Here is a 20,179-nt window from a genome sequence, read left to right as displayed (position 1 = left end):
CACTTCTAATAAACACAATATGTGGCGTCTAAACACCTTCTGAGTGGGAGGCTTGACAACAACGCTCCTTCCAATGATAAACACACAGCAAGTGCATGCTGCAGTAGGAACAATGTACTCAAACTTTTAAAAATTGAGCCAAATTCTGTATTTCTTGCTGGAGCATAATGAAAAGGAGCTACAGGTTTAAAGGGTACATTGGAAAGGACAAATTGAGTCGGACCTCAACAAGCTCAAGAAGGGGGCCCATGTGAACCTCATGAGGTTCAACAAGGCCAAGTGCAAGTCCTGCACCTAGGTCGGAGCAGGGTATCAATACAGGCTGGGGGATGAAGGGATTGAGAGCAGCTGTGCCAAGAAGGACTTCAGGGTACTGGCAGATGAAAAGCTAGATGAGTTGGCAATGTGTGCTCGTAGCCCAGAAAGCCAGCCTGTTCTGGAGAGACCTTATTGTGAGCTTTCAGTAAAAAGATTTACAAGAAAGATGAGGACAGATATGGCCTGTGGTGACAGGACAAGGAACAATGGTTTTAAACTAAGAGAGGGGAGATTCAGACTAGATATAAAGAAGATATTTTTTACAATGAGGATGGTAAAATATTAGAACAGGTTGCCCAGAGGGGTGGTAGATGCCCCATTCCTGGAGACATTCAAGGCCAGGCTGGACAGGGCTTTGAGCAACCTGATCTAGTTGGAGATGTCCCTGCTCATCACAGGGAAGTTGGACTAGGTGACCTTTGAAGGTCCCTTACAACCCAAACCATTCATGATTCTGTGCTTCCAGAGTTTCATATCAGCTTTCTCACAGACATGAAAAAGCCTATGTGTAATTCAACTACTGATGTTTGTCTGAATTTGTACAGGGCCCTGAAATAGGAACATCCCTGCGCATTGCAGATAGTGGTAAATAATGATACTTTAAAGTATCATTGTCATTAAAAAGGGCACAGTGAATTTGATCATTAAATATTTCCTAAAAGGGAGATAGAGACATGGAAACAGCTTTCAACACTTCTGAAAAATATTTGTGTAGGTTATTTAGAAAGGAGAAGAAAAAGATCTCCCCTTCATATTAAGCACCAAATATTTTCAGTTGCCCATCCACTTAACTGCATCATGAGGTGCACCAGAAGAAAGGCAAGTAATAGCACTGAAGAAAGATTTGAAACATAAGTCTTATGGATGAGACCAGGAAGGCTATTTCACCTGTACAGGGAAGGAGAAGGAAGAAAAGTTCTAGAAAACACAGGGTAAACTGGCCACCAAAGCTAGGAATACTTGTGGAAGAGCAGGTAACATTACAAGCTGTTCAGAGGAATGGCAGGTGCTCTTAAGGGACTTCTGTGTCATTTAAAAGAGAATTATGTTCTAATCTCATTCAGAAAGCATCCGTTCTGTGATTATAAGGTAAGCACGTTTAGAAGTCTTCCCTGTTATCTGCTGAGGAGAGAAACTGCTCACCTGGAAACTTTGTCACAGCTAACATAATCTTATTCATCATGGACATTCTTTATCAAGCTATGTCCACAAGTGACTTATTTTCCAAACTTGCCATATAAGCAGAAAACGCTTGAGAAGTTTGGTCTCCTAAGAAAGCAGAAATGTTCACACCCTTCCAACTGAACCTTACTATTCTATTATTTCTTGAACAACTTTATGTAGTATTGCAGTGAGATTCATTGTTCCATTCAAATACGTAAAGACTATACGAAAAGTTAAAGTGAAAACACAGATATTGCAATGTACCTCACAGAAAGCTGGTCTATTGCCATCCACTTGAGAGCGTGGAGAATGTGTGTCCCTCTTATGCATTCCAATGATAAAGAAAAAAACCCCACAGGTTTGTCAATATTCTGGGACAACAACAAAAACTATACAAGTTGTCTTCAGTTTACAGTATTGATAATGTGAAACATGAGTTATGAGAAAGTGAGCATTTTTAAAATCTTGCAGGTGACTGTTTTGCTGGAAGAAATAAGGCTGCTGCCCTACACTATGCAGGGAAAGCTCTCCCTGAAGCGCAAAAACTCTCAAAACCTAACAAAATGCTTGTAGTTTCATGAAGACTATTTAGGTTGTATTGAAAAATAAACCTCACTTACATTCAATTGCAGCAATATCGTTTGAACAAGTAACTACCCACAGAGCTTCCACCTCAGAAACAGAGTTCCCTACAAGCTGGTAAACACCAACCTGAAGCAGTTTCCGTTACTGGCAATATGTACAGCTCTCTTAATTGCTTCCATTGAACCTCCTTATTCAGGTCTTGTATTTCAAGACGATCTATCTATTTCCACCATCATGAATTCATTCAGAAATCGTTCTTAATGAATGGTGCGAAAGCGACTGCAACAAACAAAATAATCTGCAAGGTCTCTCTGTGCTCTTTCATATCCTGTAATTTCATGTGTTAGATCTTGAAAGAATTAACCTGGCCACTCTCAGGCTGGAAGTATTTGTCCTCTTAAAAAAGAAGAGACATAAAGAATATTTATGGATATCCCACTTGAGTTCACAAAGATTCCTATTTTGCACTTCACCTAGATACTCCAGTTACTTTTAAGCAACTCAAGGAAGTCCTGTTTTACCTCTGTACTGCAAGCAATTCCTGCTATATACAGATGTATCACCATCAATAAGTGCCTGTCACCTATGAGGAGTTCCAAATGCCTAATAAGCACCTGGATCAAATTCACAGTTGGAAATAATGATGTCATAAAAGTAAGAAGAGGAAATACTCAGTATCCTACCTCTCTAAAGATTAAAGGTGTTAAAGCACAATGCAATGCAAATTATATTAGAGCTCAACACAATTAAAATACAAGGAATACAAAATCTCATAACAAAGCTATTAATTAGATTCACCTCTAACACAACACAGTGCACAGTATCAAGGAACCTCTTATTTTACCTAAGAAACTATAGCATCACTTCTGCAATGAGAACTAACAACTTGGACCTCAGTGAGAACCAAACTCAGGTGCTGAAAAAGCTGTTCTTAACAGAGGACTCAAATTCTTGGGCACCTGAGATGACTGAAAGCTTTTTAGCACAGTCCTGGAGTCCAGAGACACAGTAAATGGAAAGAATCTCAGCACCAGACCTCATGAATAACCATGATTCCTGTGTAAAGAGATTGCTGATACATCAGTTCTTTAATCACTTTATGAAGCTCTCAACCCTGATATTAACTGACAAAGGCTTTGCTCCTTCCAAAGCTACTTCACTCTGCAGATCAGTTACCAAATACAAGTGCAATGCAGCAAGAATTTTATGTCTTTTAGTAAGGCCACATGCTACCTGTGCCCAAAAAGTCCTGAAATTTAAATGCAAACTACATCTTTCAACCTCACATGGATTCTAAAAACTTCAGGCATAAAAGGGGAGATGAAGAGTAAGTAAGGTATATATTTAAATATCATAAGGTAGAAAAGGAATAACAGCACACTATTTATATTTGGTTTGAACTTTCTTTATTTTAATCTTTTCAATGCTTGGAGACAAATTTGTTCAAATTACCTGTAACAGACTTTTTTATTATCTGTACAACACTAGCTTGTAAGGAAATCCTTCTTTGCAGTGTTGATGTCCCAGTGAGTTGTAGAAACAGTTAAATAACTGCTATAGTGACATTATTGTTGATCAAGATGTGATTATTTAATGTGAAACATGGGCATTCACAAGTCATTTAAAAATTACGCTTTTCTACTCTTCTTTTTTTAATTTATTTTTTCAATAGAAATTACTCAGAATTGGATAACAGGCTCTACAAAAGACTATTAATAAAGCAGTCTGCCAGAGAAAGAAGAAACACAGGGTTAGATCATGAAACTCTAGAAGCAATTTTAAGAACTTAAATATTTACTTCACATAACATGAGGGAAATTGTTTAAACAGTTTTAAAATTAAAAGTCACCCTAAATTCTGTTTGTCACTCAGATGATACAATGAAAAAACAGGCATAGTGCTAACTGAAGATCACTGTTTACTTAATGTATGTGAAATGACTACGTTAAAGTTAATTGATAATAAGAACAAAGATACCTATGAACACAAAATTGAAAGTACTGGCGTGATTGAGGAGCTATGCCTATTGCATTTGGTTTATGGATGTGACTCAAGAAAGATGAAGCCTCCTGGGGCTGGATTGTTATTTCCATAGTTTAAGGTTCCTTCACTCCTGAAGTGGATTCATGGAGGCAAAAACAGATTCCCAAGACTGGGGTTCACCTGGGTGACAAAGTGATATGGAACGTAGCTGTGCCACTCAATGGGGACAGCACGAGTGAACAAGAGCACCCACAATGGTTTGTTGTTCCATTACCTGGCAATTAGGACACTAACTAAAATAGATAATAATTAAGGTTTAATGTTTATGTATTTTTGCTTATAAATGATGGTGGATACAGACACTGCAAACTATCCCAGGAAGGAGGGAGCTGAATGGAAGTACTTTCTCTCCGTGATGTAAGTCCTTACCTACTAGACCATAGACACATGCTCCTTGCTTCCTACCTCTTCGGTTTCATGACTGTCACATCCCTGCATGCAGAATATCAGGACACTTGTTTTGGAGGCGGAAAATGTGGACCAGTGCCAGTAAGAATCAGACTATTTTAGCCTACCAGGAAGTCACTGGTTTTGGAACCCAGTATAGCTCAATCAATGTGTAGGGTTTTAGGCTAATTATATACTTGCCCATGACAAGAACATAAAATATCTTGGAATCCCGTCAAAAACGTTGGCTACTCTGCTGCTGGCTATTCTGTACCTACAATACTTACCGTGAAACTACTGGCATGTTTACTTTGCATTTCTTGCAGGTTTTCCTCTCATCCTGTCCTTTACCAAACATCCATCCATTTAAAACAGACTGTAAGCTCTTTTCACACCATCCCTTGGTCTTCACTATCCAAGAGACTGTACCTAAATCTAGTCCAACTCACCAATCATACACTTCCCTAATGAACGCAATTATTCCAAATTCATACCCATGTAACTGGTCTGAATTTAGTTTTGGTTGGCAGGAACATGAAAGTAGGTGTAGATTGCTTATGATGGGTACAAAAAGGAGATGAAACTTTCAAAACGTTGTTGAAAAAAAATAGAGAAGGAATTATAACAACCACATTTGTGTTCCATTTAAGCACAAGCTGTTATGTAAGTGTCCACTGCAGTAGGCTTGGTTTTAAAGAAAGTTAAACAGACACACACTGGCTCTCTTGCAGCAAATAGTTACTTAACACACCTCAAGGAATTCAGAATATTACAGACTGATTTTTTTTCTCTACTTAGTGCTTCAAATCTGCCTGTAATAAGAGTATTGAAAGTCAGTAGGCAGCAATTTTTAAAGAAGAAAACCATAAAGTGATGTTGTCTGAAGAAATAAAACCACCTGGTATTCTAATGGCTACTTAATATAACAACATTATTTGTTATGTCCTTAACAAAAAGAATGCTTACAGTTCCAAATATTAATGATTTTGAATGTTTTTATTAAATTTTCATACACACAAGAAAAAATATTGAGCTGCAATATAAGAGAAATACCAAATCAATCAGAGCCTTGGGAGTCTACAAACAAATACAGGAAAACAGGCAAAACTGGAGATTTAGACAAACTTACTACAATATGGGGCTCCTCAACAGTATATTTTTACAGACAAAATCCTCATGCACCCAACAATTAAATACAGCACTCTTACTAAAGCCAAACACTTTTATATGCCGACATTAAATCAACATTCACACCTGGACACACATGCCTCGCACACTGAGCTGTGCTGCAACACGGGCAACACAACCTGCCTGCCATCTATAGGCACATCCAGCTGCCAGCCCACCCACATTTTTGCCTCTTCTACCTCCCCAATGGTACCGCTGCCTCCAGCTGCAGCAGACTTACCGCAACATTGCTTTACCTATCAACAGTAAATCCAGAAATTAGCTTTCTAAGTTAAAAAATATCAAGGACTTCAGGACTGTCTCTGATTTTAAAATCCCTAGGCAGCTTTTGCCTCTAATATTAATGGGTTCTCCTTGAACGCTATCTGGTTCAGGCAATTAAATTTTTCTATAATTATTTAGATAAAACTAAAGTAAACAGGCTGAGTCATCCTGGCAATAGGCTAACAGCGGGATAACTGGAAAACGTGGCTTTACTAAGAACATCTGCTAACACCACAACACTTACTGAGGTGTGTAAAGTCCCAATGACTTTTTTTTTTCTTTCTTTCTGAGAAAGTTTAAATAATTGCAGATTGAAAATGCATGTTAGGCTGGAAATAGCCCATGAAACCATCTTTCATTCTGTATATCACAGCATACTTCAGAGATTGTTCAGAGGAGTGTTTTGAAGCTTATGGTTGAGTTTGTTTATAAGGCTGATGTCTTTTCTAAAAACTCAAAGAGCCTATTTTTATTGAGTATGGGAAACCAGATGAGTAAAGAAATGACAGACAAGCTCTACTAATATAATTTTATTCTGCTTTACGGGAAGGTGCATAGATTTAAATTCTGTTACTATCTTAACAGTGTATACAAACTTATTTTTTTCCCAACAGTGACAGGCCTGACTTGCACAAGACAACGCATTTTGCAACTGACTTAACTTCAGCATTTTTCTCTGAGAGAGTAATATTCATTTATCCAAAGAGTCTGATTAGACAGGGCACTTTTCTCCCACCATAGATTTCATTTTTTATAAATACAGATGCCAAAATATTGGAATAGTAGATCTGTTACTACACTGTGCAAGATCAAAATCAGCACAATTTTGGCAAATGTGACTATGTGAACATTTTCTTGTCTAGGTTTTGGTATAGGCTTCTTTACTGACCAATTCTTTTTAGGCTTTCCATTTTTTGCCAGTTGAGTTTCGATCCTTACCAATACATTTTGGACAGATATAAACCTAAGACAGCTTTTGGGTTGCTTTTTGTTGAAATTCCAAGCTTCCTCCAATGTTCAAGTCCCCAAACTCTTAAGTCCAACAGACTTCACTCACTAATTCTCTTGATTTTTCGAAGTGTTTTCTCTTAATATTATACATATATATAAAAAAAGTGGGACTGGTTGGGTTTTCTTGAGTCTTCACCATAAAATAAATCAATATAGGATTACAATATCTAATGCTCTTTCTAAGCCAGCTCTCCTTTAATATCATTAATATTGTTAACAACACTAAATCTAAATGGAATAAATGTTCTCAGTTAGCATTAGTGACATTTCATCTCTAATCTGCATCTAGGAAGTTTAAAGCTTCTCATAATATAGTAGTATTTCTCCCACTAGTAAAAACTACACAGCTGTCTGTCTGGATCCAGTCTGAGCTGTGATCCCAGTAGACGCCCAGCAGAATCTCAGGAGAATGGTCCTCTCTAAAGCGATTTTAAAGAAATCAATCCTGTTTTATTTACGTAGGTTTGTCTTTATTATTAAATGCTTACATATAAATTTAAGAATTCTATTTTTAATGACAATTTCAAGCAATTTATTTGATTCCAAAGTTAGGCTCCCTGGTGTGTATTCCCCATGGTTCCCCGTTTGTTTTCTTTAAGCAGAAAACAACATATCCTATCTTCCAGCCCTGCAGCACAGCAGCTGCTATGCAAAAATCAGTCTATCCCATTTTCTCAAGTCACCTATTCTGTGGACATTAATATGCACTTGCAAAACAGAAAGAGCGTGTAAAGTTAAAGACAGAAACAATTTTTATAAAGCTTCATGAAATCTGTTCTCCTGCAGGATTTTTTTCTTCCTAAACACAGTGTCTTCATCAGAAACTGCCTCATTCTGTAAATTGTCTTCCCATTTATGCTACGTAATCTTAGCAGTTTTATGTAGCTGTGAAATATTTCTCTTTCCTATTCCAGAGTAACAGGAAAAACTAAGCAATTTACATTTCTTTGTCTTCTAACCACCCTCCACTCTATTAGGAATAATGAGCAATCTTTCAAAAACTTTCCTTGACCCAGGTTCTTCAGTTAAAAGAATGAGATCTCAAGTTAGCTCCCCTTCTGCTTCAATAAATTTGAAGTCCCTAGCAGATTTTCTTACAAAGGAAAACAAAGAAAAAACAAAACAAAAGAAAAAAAAATCCAAACAAATAAACACATAGAACAAGTGTTACAATTCCTCTAGAAAAAAAAAAAAAAAATTAATAAGCTCTGACTGAAAAATAAAAGAATCCAAATCAGAGCTGCATGACCTACCACCTACGGGTGTTCAATTCCATGGCAACATGAGACTTCCTAATGATTAGTCAGCCTTAGATTACTTTATGCATAATATTAGCAGCCAGTCCTCCTCTAGGGAGCTATGCTACCAAAAAAGTTTATTCTAAGGTGTCTGTTCATAGAAGTAACCTAAACCATTAGGTAACACTTTTGAGTTTTTCAACAGGAAATTTCTGTCGGTTGCATTTTGCAAATAACAGCACTGAACCACTATTGCAGCACATATTGTGGAAAATCAGTTTTGCAGTGCAGACCAATACAGCCACTCTACAGAGGTCTTCAACTGGTTGTACTAGCAGGACAGTAAAACCCTTTATACTTGACATATTTGTGTCTGTTTACACAGCATCTCACTTCATATGTATGAGTATATAAATATGAATACCTACCACTGATATACTCAGTTTCTGATTTTACCGTTCTGAAATATTATCCAGGTTGGTTTTGATTCTCTCTCAGCTGCTGTACTGTAGCTTGTGTTTGATAAGATTTTTTTAAAAGGTCTTTAATGAATATTAAGGATGAATACATTTTCCTCATACGCCTTCAGAAAGTTTCTGCTATCCAAAAGTTAATGAACTCTGGATTTTGAATAATTATTCTCTTTTCAAAAGATTTTGCCAATATAAAAGAGTCTGCGAATAGCTCTGGCATTAAGAAGACATGAGAAACTCAAGACATGACAAAATTCCAGATGAAGGGCCCATATCCAGTATGAGAAGTAGAAAATTCCGACAGTCAGTTTAACAAGCCAGTCCAATTTTATTAACGATGAGTAAAGTCCAATCTCAACACAAAATCTCTCTGATACAACTCAACAAACAAGCAGGTCTCCAGGGCACATCCTAATACGGTTTAGCAGATGGCACAGTTCGTTCAGGTTCTCAGACCAAATAGCAAAGCATTGACGCTACAAGAACTACTAATCTCAAAGCTGTCTCATACAAACTCATAACAACTGGAGAAAATTAGGCTATGTTGCTCACTCAAAGGATCTCCTGCAAAAGGACTATTTTTCAGAAATTCAACAGATTCTAACAGTTTCTAGCACTGGAAAGGATCTGCAAACTGTGAAAAACTGAAATACAAATAAACTAGTCAAAACCAGCACTGTACACTCCATTTCACCAAGCTAATTAACAAGATGAGGAAAAGTACGAAGATAAACCTATGGGAAAGGTGATTTCTAAACATCTCTGATGTTAAGCTCCTCTATGCTTGTCATCAAACTACTTAACAGACTTGGTGGAGGGGGTTGTAATATATAGCTACTGCCTGCTGTTTCCATAATCCCTAGAACTGGAAAAGTAAAAAATAAAGTTTCCCCTTAAAAAAACTAAAAATATAAGCTGATATTTTGGAAGCTACCATCTTCTGAGGACATAGACTGAACATACAGGCTCAAACTCAACCTGTGGGCTAAAACAGATTATTATACCAACTGTGGACTAGGCTCAAAGGCTGTAAAATAAAGCAGCTTCCATGAAAGAAGAGATATAAGACAGTCAAATTAAGAACTGAAATATTAAGATCTACCCTGTGATGACTACAAATTTCTGTGTTACTTTCCCAGAACAGAAAGTTTGTTCATAAAACTCGTCATAAAAATTTGAATTGCGCTCTTTGCATTTGGATATACAACTGAGATGTTCACAGTTTGGGAAGCTAGCTTCAAATGTGTTGTAAGAAAAAACCAAGAATTGTTAAGAACCAATTCCCCTGAAACATTCTCTGGGCAAGACTCAGTTCAAGAAATTACAACACAAAAATCAAATGAAAGAGCAAAAATATCAAGCTATATAAAATCAATAAACACATTCTGTCTACTCTATTATCAACTACATATTAACACCTCTTATGAGTAAAACCTCTAGTACATTCAGATTATAATAATGATGATGCTTAATAACAATTCTCCTTTATTTAAAACAGGTTGAAGGTTTATACTGTAAATTCTCAATTAAAATGCAGTTTAAGTAATATGCACATATTATTGAGAAATGCTTGATATTTTTGAACCCAAAGTTTTCAGTATTTTTATAGCCAAAATCAACTTTACCATGGAAAAATATTGAAGAAACATGCACACTCAAAACTCCTATGCAAATGAAGTGGGAATTTCCATCAGTTCTAATTTATTGGATGGTGTTTCATTCAAACTATTTTTAACAGACATCAAAGAAAGCAAATACTGCAGAAAACGTATTGAAGAACATTTGGTTCAATGAGCAGAGTGAACTAGCATCAACTGCAGCCTTACTGTTTGGCTAGTTTCAATGAGAGGCTGTTTTATAAGTTTTAAGTGATCACGATTAATGGTTATATATACAAGCAATGTTTTCATAGCAATATTGATGAAAAGAGATAACTATGCAAATATACACGCATGTATGGTAAGGAGGCGGGGAAAGGGAAAGAAGAGAGACACTTCAGTGTAAATCTAGACTGGAAAGTACATATATAATCTTCTTGAAAGCTCTGATGTCCTCATTCATGTCTATAAATCTGCCAGCCACAAGGAGCAAAGATTTATGATTTAAGTGACCAAACATTCACTTCTAGAGATGCTTAGGCAGAAAGGTGAGAAGGAATGTCTCCAATAAGTAGACCTCTGAGACAGCATAGCGAATAATCAAAGCAAGTAGCTTGCAGACAACAGATAAGGAAATGGGCTTACATAATCAATAACATATCTTTTAAAAAGACCTTAAAAAAATCCTTTGTAGAAAAAAAACCTAGACGTTCTGTGAAAGCACTTTTCATGTGAACAGCTTATTCAACTCAAGCATTACTACAGATTGTATTTAATGAACGCCACACAATATTATATTAACAGCCACCTGATGTTCATGCTAACAGCCTGTTCTTAGTATTTAACTGTGGATCAGCATTCTCCTTTCAAGAGTTTAACTCAACAGAAAGAAGCGAGTCCCTCACAAGGTACCGCATGGCTGAGTTCTACCCCGCAGCCAGAGCCAGGTCTGGTGCACAGCCAAGGGAGGGAGATGGGAAGGGAGAGAAGGAAGGAGGCACTTCTGGCCCGGCTGGACACAGGTGGCCTCTGGGATGGGATATTCCCATTGGTTTTGGTAAAGTTGTGAAACTGTCACACTGCTGGATAACAGAGAGATGTCATTAACTTGCCCTTACTGTGAGGAAGGGAACAAGGACAAGCAGCGGCGTGCCAAAAAGGAGGGAGCAGAGGGTGCTGTGCAAGAGTCTAGGGCAAAATGAGAGGGTGGAGGTGAAACCAGAGGTCTTGGAGTAGGAAAGTGGGCACTGGATGCAAATCCACAGGAAAAACAGCTTCTTTCCTTCTGCCCTTTCTGAACGGTTAGTCTAAATGGTACGCACAGCCAGAGGACTGGTCCCTCCTGCCTGCGTTTGTTTCTGCCTCATACACAGAATAACTGTCTCCAAGGCCCAGCAGTTGTTGACATTTGAAAATATCACACTGCACTGGAACACTTTATATTTATGCCTCTGTTGAAAGCAAAGTTATATCTCAAAGTCCCCAGAACCCACTATTACTTTCCAAATGCCAAAGCACGAGTTTTTGATGAGGGCAGGGTAAGTCAGCCAGCGTGCTCTCCACTCCTACGTCCAGCCAAAAGCTGCTTAACACATCAGTCTCTGTCCTATAAATCAGAGCAGATGAAGACTATAACTGACTTCCCCTTCCTCCCTCTTTTAGGAAGGACAGAGTAATCGAGGTTACAGAAACCTGACAGTTATTAACAGGAACAAACATGATACTCCTGACCCTAACCGCGGTTACTGAATCAGAGGCGTGTGCATGGCTCCATGCACACACGCACGTGTGTGGACACCACAGGACTCAGATTTTCCTGGCACGTTGTCTGCTGCTGGCAAGAGGAAGCAGTAATACTGTTGGCACAGAGATGCTGAGCTGAGGACTAACACAGGCCAGTAAAGTCAAAGTGAAATTAGGTTTCAAAGATTCCAGTCTTAATTTCCCCCTAGAAGAGAGTCATTCTCATCATTGTTTCCACAACAGTAATATGTGCTCTTGACAAGCTATCTGCAGTTGTTTTCACATCCAGACATTCTACGTTGGTTATGCTCTGCTTGGAGGCAGAAACTGGCTTCGGTCAACTGAGATTGCAGCCTTTTTACATGATGCATCTCAGTATGTGATGAAGTCCATCATCCTTAAGCTTCCAAAACACTCAGCCAACATTAACTAAATATAAAAATAATTTAATTTTTAAAAAATTAAGTCTGATAGTTGCAGCCTCAAAAACTCTCATGTTTTATAGTACTTAGAAAGAAATATCTGTGCAAGCCAAGGAGATGTTCTCATTTAGGGCCAATCCCATGAATTACTTACATTGCCAAATCCTAGTTAGGTGCCTAAATAATAGCTGATTGCAAGTATTTTTTGTGAGTGTAGCCCTTAAACCCTAATCTCTGCCAACAAGCAGCTGAGGGCTATAGACAACCATCCTCTGACTTCTTCTCTTCTTTGAAAACTGAACCACCATCAGTTAAGGAAAACCTGGGATTTCTGAGAGAGCGTCCAGAACTGCAAACTAACAATGCCTGAAGCAGCCACTGCCATATTCTGTGCTGAGGAATCTTTCTTCTTACAAGCTGGCTGATGTAATGTGAGCTTCATTAGTGCAATGTTTTCCTGCGTGTTTTTCCCACAAAAAATCTTTTTATGAAAATAGCACTGCCACTGGTGCTTGACAAACAAGGAGTATTTACTTTTTAATTTTATGGTTATTCCCACACATCTTCAAGTCCCATTTGCAGTTCTCCTGATGGAAGTATGTCTCACTATTGCATCATCAACCAGGTCAGATCTGGAGATGACTGCTAGGAATTATGACAGAGATGTCATCTATTGGTTCTGAATTTTATTCAATAAACAGCGTGCTTAATATGAAAACCATCTGCACATCAAGGAAGAGAGATGAAACTGCAATGTATAGTGCCGACTGCTTGTTTTGCTCTTTGATGGAGCCCTAATTAACTGATTTTTCTCAACTGATTGCCAAGGGGATATGCAATGCCTCTTCCTGAAAGACATAAAACAAAGAAGGGAGATGATACAAAGAAGGAGGACACTGCCTCTTTTTAATGACAGGTTTGAGTCTGAAGTTAAAACAATGAAAGGCTAAACTCATTGTTCAGCCTAAAGAAGATAAAATTGATGGAGGCTCATAGCAGTCCACAGATTTTTCAAAGAGAAAGGGATCATCTGTTTCCCATTTTCACAGTACATTAGAAAAGTAGCAATGGACTTCATCTATAGCAAGGGAATGTGGGGTAAGATGGTTGAAAAATAGCATCATAGAATCATAGAATCACAGTGTGCTAGGGATTGGACGGGACCTCGAAAGATCATCTAGTTCAATCCCCCTGCCGGAGCAGGAACACCCAGATGAGGCTACACAGGAAGGTGTCCAGGTGGGTTTTGAATGTCTTCAGAGTAGGAGACTCCACAACCTCCCTGGGCAGCCTGTTCCAGGGCTCTGTTACCCTCACTGAGAAGAAGTTTCTTCTCAAGTTTAAGTAGAACCTCTTATATTCCAGCTTAAACCCATTACCCCTTGTCCTACCATTGTTTGTCATCGAGAAGAGCCTGGCTCCATCCTCGTGACATTCACCCTTTGTATATTTATAAACATTAATAAGGTCACCAAGGAGTGTTCACCACCAGCACAGAAGGTTCCAGATTCCTCCTCATCAGAGGTGTTAAAGGGGCATATTAGACAAGTATGGCAGAAATGAAATCGGGAATTTTAATCCCACACTTAGACAGAGAGATTGATTCACTGACTTCTAGACTGGTTTTTCTAAATTGCTGATTCGATGGCCTTTACAAGGTGTTGTCCTGTGTTAGGACCAAATCATGGGAACAGGACAAAGAAAGATGACTAGAAATAGTGCAGACCGATGAGTCTTTGGACTTTTCCTTTCTGATGGAGCGGAATTAATCTCATCCTAAAAGTTTTTTCAACAGCTTTAGAGAAATATAATGTAGATAAGAACAGCTAAATCAGGGATATAGATCACTTTGCAAAAGCATCCAATAATTTCTGAAGGATAATTCACATGAACTGTTCTAAACATCCACCTTCGACTGAGCCAATCAAACATCTACCATCTACCTTGTCAAGAGGTCTAAGTTTTATTTACTGGGAAAGAAACCTACTGGAACTGGCTGAATTGCAGGTACCTACTCTCTTGATACCTAATGTTAGCTAAAATGAATCCCAGTACAGGTGATGGGCTTTCTAATCCCAGAAATTTGTCTCTTACTTCCCTTTAGCATCAGGAGCTCTGAATCCAGACCACAGAACAAGGGTTCCACCCTGATAAGTAATTCCCAAAAGCCCAGAGCTCTGATTGTAAGTATATATTCTCTCTACTTCTCTTTCCCACCTTCAAATTTTGCTTTTCTTTACTCCTTAAGCTACAACACCTTACTGCTATTATAATCTGTCTGAAACTGGGAAACACTGAAGGGACATGGTAACAGAGACTAGAACAGTGTAGCTTCAAACTGCTTTTCAGGGAAGCACAGATAGGCTTTCCAAGCCTTGCACCATTTGATAGCATTTACTAATAATTTTAATGTTCTTAGATTAACTATCAGGAACACACAGATACACAGTGTGATCACACGAACTTCATTTGCCAAGCAAAACAAGCTAAAAGCTCAGTCGTTTTTAAATTTTCTCTCTAAATCTTGCTCCTACCTCAGAGAAGGCTGACTAGATCCATATCACTTGGTACATCAGCTATTAATATCAAGCAAGCTAAACAAGTTTTCTGATAACAAACTTCCCCAAAAATAGAGAGCAAAGCTGATGTATACTTCACAAAGGAATTAGAGACATAGTCTGGAGTCTGATTTTCTGCTCTTTGCTCCTGTAGTCAAGACAGTCAATGTTCACTGAGTCCTTACCTAGTATTACAGAAAAGCACACAACACAACAAATAACTAAAGTTGTATATTTGGCCTAGATTTTAAGTTTTGCTGTTGTTTTTGTCTTCTGTTGTTGTTGTTTTGTCTTTTGCTTTGGTTTGGTTTTTCAGTTCAGCATAATATGGTTTCCCCCACCAAAGTTCCAGAGAAAGATAGTGCTTACTCAAAGAGATCACAATATGTCAGAGAAATAAAGACTAGGCAGAGTCAGGTGATGTCTGTACTTTGACATGAGACCTCCAGAAAAGAGTTATGTACTTGAAAAAGGGACTTAGACAAATCTGTTGTCAGCATTTCTCCTCCAAGTCACCTCTGGAAAATCAGACACAGGGTTCAGTGTGAGGAGACACGGGGCAGCCACCTGTGCCATCTCTTAGGTAAGAGACACAAGTGAATCCAGACTATGAAGTTGACTACCTGGCTCTCTTCTCACTAAAGGCAAGGACAGCTGTGATGGCCACATGGCCACCTGGGAACCTTCCCTACTGCCCAAATATGGCCCCCTTACCTTTATAATTCCTGTCCTGAAGATGGCTACAGTTACTTTTTTATGGTTAGTACATTTTACCTTAGAGGCTACTACAGCAATGTCTTTATTGCAAAGAGCAAATCTGGTGCAATATTTGATTTTTATTTCCATATTACAAGGTCCTCTAGAGGAAGGCAGAATGTGTGCTTGCTTCTGTCTGTGCCTGATACAAAATGTCAATACCTGACCCAGCAGCAAAGACACCTCCTTTTTCAGACTCAGCCCTAAACTCACAACATAAAGTCTATGCAAGCTGGCTAATCCTGCTCCTGCTCCTGCTCCTGAAAAGACTACCTTTAAAAAAAAAGTCAATTGGTAAACAATGGAGCGTTTGTCTGGATCCAGGTAAATCAAGAAGCCCTCCAGTTCTACAGGTTAGTCAGGGAAATGCAAGTGCATCATCTTTCATTCTGAATGTATATTTGCATCAAAACCAGTGATGAAGTGGTGAAGTCAAACAAGCACGTGCATGACTATGAAGTAGTTACTACTGTAACAAATTATTTTCTGACTGATTTTTCAGTCAGCTATTCTTTGACACCTTTGATATTTTGAAAAAAGATTAGAGGAGCTGATAGCAATGGATTTCAAACACATCCTGGACTGAGAGAGTGCACGGGGAACAAAACCTGTGCTGTGTCTTGCTTTAAACAAAAACAAACCCAATATAAATGTAGCTCCTTTTTTTTTTTTTTCAAAATGCACAAAGCTTATAGTTTATTTAATTACTACTGTGGTTCTTAAATTAAGAAAATTCTTTGTAACAATAATGGTATTTGCAAATCAAATATGTCTTTTCCTTAGAGGATTACATCCATTGATTGCATTATTGTATTAGTCTCTGAAAAAACAGAGAACTCCCTGAATTTTCTAAGATGACATTGTTTGCATTTGTTGATCACATTTATCTTCCACACAGAATTGTATCTATCTTCCTTTATCATACTACCTGTGAAGCATTACCTAAATCTCAATCATCAGAACTTTGAGTTTGAAAGATTGTGATAAAGAAGTAGAATAAATTCAAAGAGAAAATACAGACAAAGCACTAAGAAAGACCTCACAAAGCAGGAATTCCACCAAAGACATTGCTGTTTCCTACAGTATATGAAATTCAGGCTGAAGTAAAGTTTTATGCTGAATAGGCAGATATATTTCTCTTGGCAGCTTTATTGTTGCTTTCAGTTACCTCTTATTTTCAGTATTCAGAACTTAAAGAATAAAATTGTTTATCCTCTTTCTGAAATCAATGTAAGTGATACAGATTAGCATGATATGGAAACCTGCCCTCTACTTTGGTTGTAAGCATTTTAAAAATACATCTTCTTACCACTTTCATCCAGCAAGAAATCATCCTGGTAACGGAACTTTTCTGGTCCACATGCAATAAAAATGTCATCATCGCCAAAGAAATCCTGAAGGCACATCACCTACAAGTGAAAAGGAAAGGAAGGCGTTGTATGAAATACTTCATCATCAAAATTGGAAGAATAATAAATCCCTCCTTGTCTCCATCTGCATGAAAATTCTTCACTTTTAATGGAATCAACAGGGCTTCAGCCCCAGATAAATTTCAAATCTGTTCTCTGACCACCTGTTACAAGTGAGAAACACTTTTATGGACACTGCAGGAAGAGAAAGATAAGACAAAAAGCCATAACTGTCACATTTATTACATGATGCATCAATGGGATATGAGGTAAATGCCTTTTGTTTATGCACAAGGTACCATTCAGCAGTTGACAAATAATTAATTTGGTTTTGAGCCCACATTTCTATCCTTTGATTACCATGAAATGAGGCTACAGCTTTGTATGCAGAATTAAATGTAGTTATTTCAGCAAAATCTCCTGTACAGGGAATGAAACCCAGTCTCCATCACACACCCGTCATCTTCACCAGTAGATTCAATGAGAAGCCACTTCAAAGGCACCAAGCTGAGCAACCAGGTGAGCTGGGAATGATTCTTCTAGTATCGAGTAAAAGAATAATCCCTTTCTAGTCCCAAATATGAATAGTCGGGATTACATTGCAGTAATGTCATGTGTAAATATGAGATTTCCTTACAACAGCTTTTAGTTCACAAGGCACTACTTAACTGTTTAATATTTCCAGTTGTATGACTTGTTTTTACCAATGCTCTTAAACCAGTAACTGTCCAAAAATCTGACTTGAGACTTATTGATGCAGTTCCGACAAATTTTAAAAACAAGTTAGCTATCAGACTACCTTTTAAAAAAACCTTTAAATAAAAAGACTACCTTTAAAAAAAAAGTCAATTGGTAAACAATATTATAAGCTCTGTTCCTGCTTCATATTTACAAGAAAATTTAAAAAGGCTATGTTTGCTTTTTTTATATATGATGTTTTGCAAATAAATAGTGCACTCATGTTTGAACAAGATAATTTTACAGTGTTTCAAGTCAACACCATACAGACAGGAAAGTAGCCCAAAAAGAATTTCTAAAAATTGACAAAATAGTTGAGAACAGCCCAGCTGAATCAGACCACCCCCTCTTAAAAAGCAGAGGTGGGGGGGAAGTCAGCATTTAAGGCCTACAAAAACACAAGTGAAAGAATTAGCTAATGAGATTAGACAGACTTTGCCAGACTTTGACATAAAAACAAGCATTCCCCCAACCTGCAGTGACTGATGTCTAGGGGTAGTGAAATTCATGTCATGCTTCCTAGAAAAACACCTGAAGGCTTTGGCATCTACAACAGGTATGAGCCCCTATGCTAGGAAAATCTTAGGGAAAAAAAAATAGTAGTACATGTCGTGACTTGCTTGCAGAGGAAGATTTGTCATTAAATCTATTTTAAAGGTAGAGCAGTAGCAGCTGGGGGAAAAAAAAAAAAAAGAGAGAGAGAGAAACTCAAAAGAAGAACTAAATGAAACAAAAATCCTGAAAGAAACAAAGGTAGTCCCAAAATGACACTTTCCTTAAGCGATGCACATAACTTTAAATTCAGCTCCACCACAACCTTATTCCTATCAACGTTGTCATCTTACCACCACACAGTACCTGAACACGAACATCAAAAAGTAAATATTTGATGAAGCTTTTTACCATATTCCTACTCAGTTTATGTTCTAGTAGTGCATCAGCCTCAGCAACCTTTATATGCACTCAGTAACTTCCCATCTTTTTTTTTGTCCACAAGACATACCCTGCCTATCTTCCCACTCCATACTCCCACAAAGCTTCAAACATCCCTTCAGTCAAGTTCCTCTGAAATTACCACCTCTCCCACAGCATGCACAAAACTACTAATTTGCAGAATGACATTACAAATCCTGTGATTTCTTGTGTGCCTCCCAAGTTTGCCACTCTTCTGGGGAGTGATAACCTTTACATTTGTGTTTATGCTAAGCAGAATATTAGAACTGAAGAAATATTAAGTGACACTAGGCACAAAGTTGAACTATTTTGACAAAAATTATGAATGAAAATTAAATTCATATTTGAATAAAAAAATTGTATGGATTTAATAAAATTCAAAATGCTCCGTTCTGCCCAGTTAGGAAAGTTTCATTCACGCCCTAACAAGACATTAAAATGGCAGTAGCAACATCTAACCAAGCTCTGTTATGCAAATAATTAAAGCATCTGAGGTTCAATAAGTGCAATTTACATGCACATCAGGAAGAAAACAGGATTAGCAAAATAGAAAAACAATTGGTACTTAGACGTCCTTGGTTTTTATTAAACTTTAGACTTATAATTTAAAGTGTTCTTAGGCTCACCTCTTTTCTCCAGGCTTTCAGTTTCCTACTGTGTATGTAACACTGCATACATTTCTTACAGGTTTTCTTGCTGCCTGAGATTTTATTAATTTGGGAATTACAATTCTAGCTCCTAGAAAGCTCATAGCAAGAGCATCAGTTCCCTCCAAACCCATCCGTCTCTGGAACAACTTCTCTTCAGGCTTCCAGTATCTTTTTATCTTATATATTGAAAGCCTCGACATGTCCTTCATTGTCTGCATTCTCCTCTGCCTGATTTTCCACCCTTTCTGTCTCAGCATTCCTGGCCTGCTCTGCTCCCCAGCTCACGCTCCTCAGAGGTTCCACTAATAGGTCTTCTCAAAAGGCTTCTCACAAATACACAGCACACTCTTCCAGGCTTTTTCGGCAAGAAACTGGCGAGCACTTTTTTTTCCAAGTGTAGTCATCAGCTAAGCAACAGGACCTGCTTTTTATTACCCATTTTCACTTCTGGAGAACACAGCTCCTCAAAAGTTACGGTTTAGAAGATCAAGGATTTGTATCACCCATACTGGACTGTGCCAGTGCTTAAGAGGTCATTGTGCTCTGTTGCACGTGACCAGCTTTAAAATTAGTCGAATTTTAAAATAGTGATTTACAAAAGCTTCCCTGAACATTTTTGTTGCTTTCAAGTCACAGAATTCATCTTTCACAAAAGAAGTTTTTATCTTTCATATTCCACC

The 20,179-nt window shown here is 37.9% G+C and overlaps 1 protein-coding gene across 2 annotated transcripts in view; it reads right to left on the bottom strand.

The window, feature by feature from the left end:
* DCLK1 (doublecortin like kinase 1) overlaps positions 1-20,179 on the bottom strand; it is a gene marked incomplete at both ends in the record, with an annotated part of 239,529 nt that overhangs the window by 103,813 nt on the left and 115,537 nt on the right. For both annotated transcript variants that reach the window (XM_080354028.1, XM_080354029.1), the window contains one exon: positions 17,058-17,157. In XM_080354028.1, coding sequence (XP_080210154.1) covers positions 17,058-17,157 — 100 coding nt within the window. The remainder of the gene's footprint in view (positions 1-17,057; positions 17,158-20,179) is intronic.

The sequence above is a fragment of the Nesoenas mayeri genome (genome assembly GCF_963082525.1).
Source record: "Nesoenas mayeri genome assembly, chromosome: 1".
Classification (NCBI taxonomy): domain Eukaryota; kingdom Metazoa; phylum Chordata; class Aves; order Columbiformes; family Columbidae; genus Nesoenas; species Nesoenas mayeri.
The sequence above is the reverse complement of the archived record's forward strand: the minus strand, read 5'-3'. Positions and strand labels throughout refer to the sequence as shown.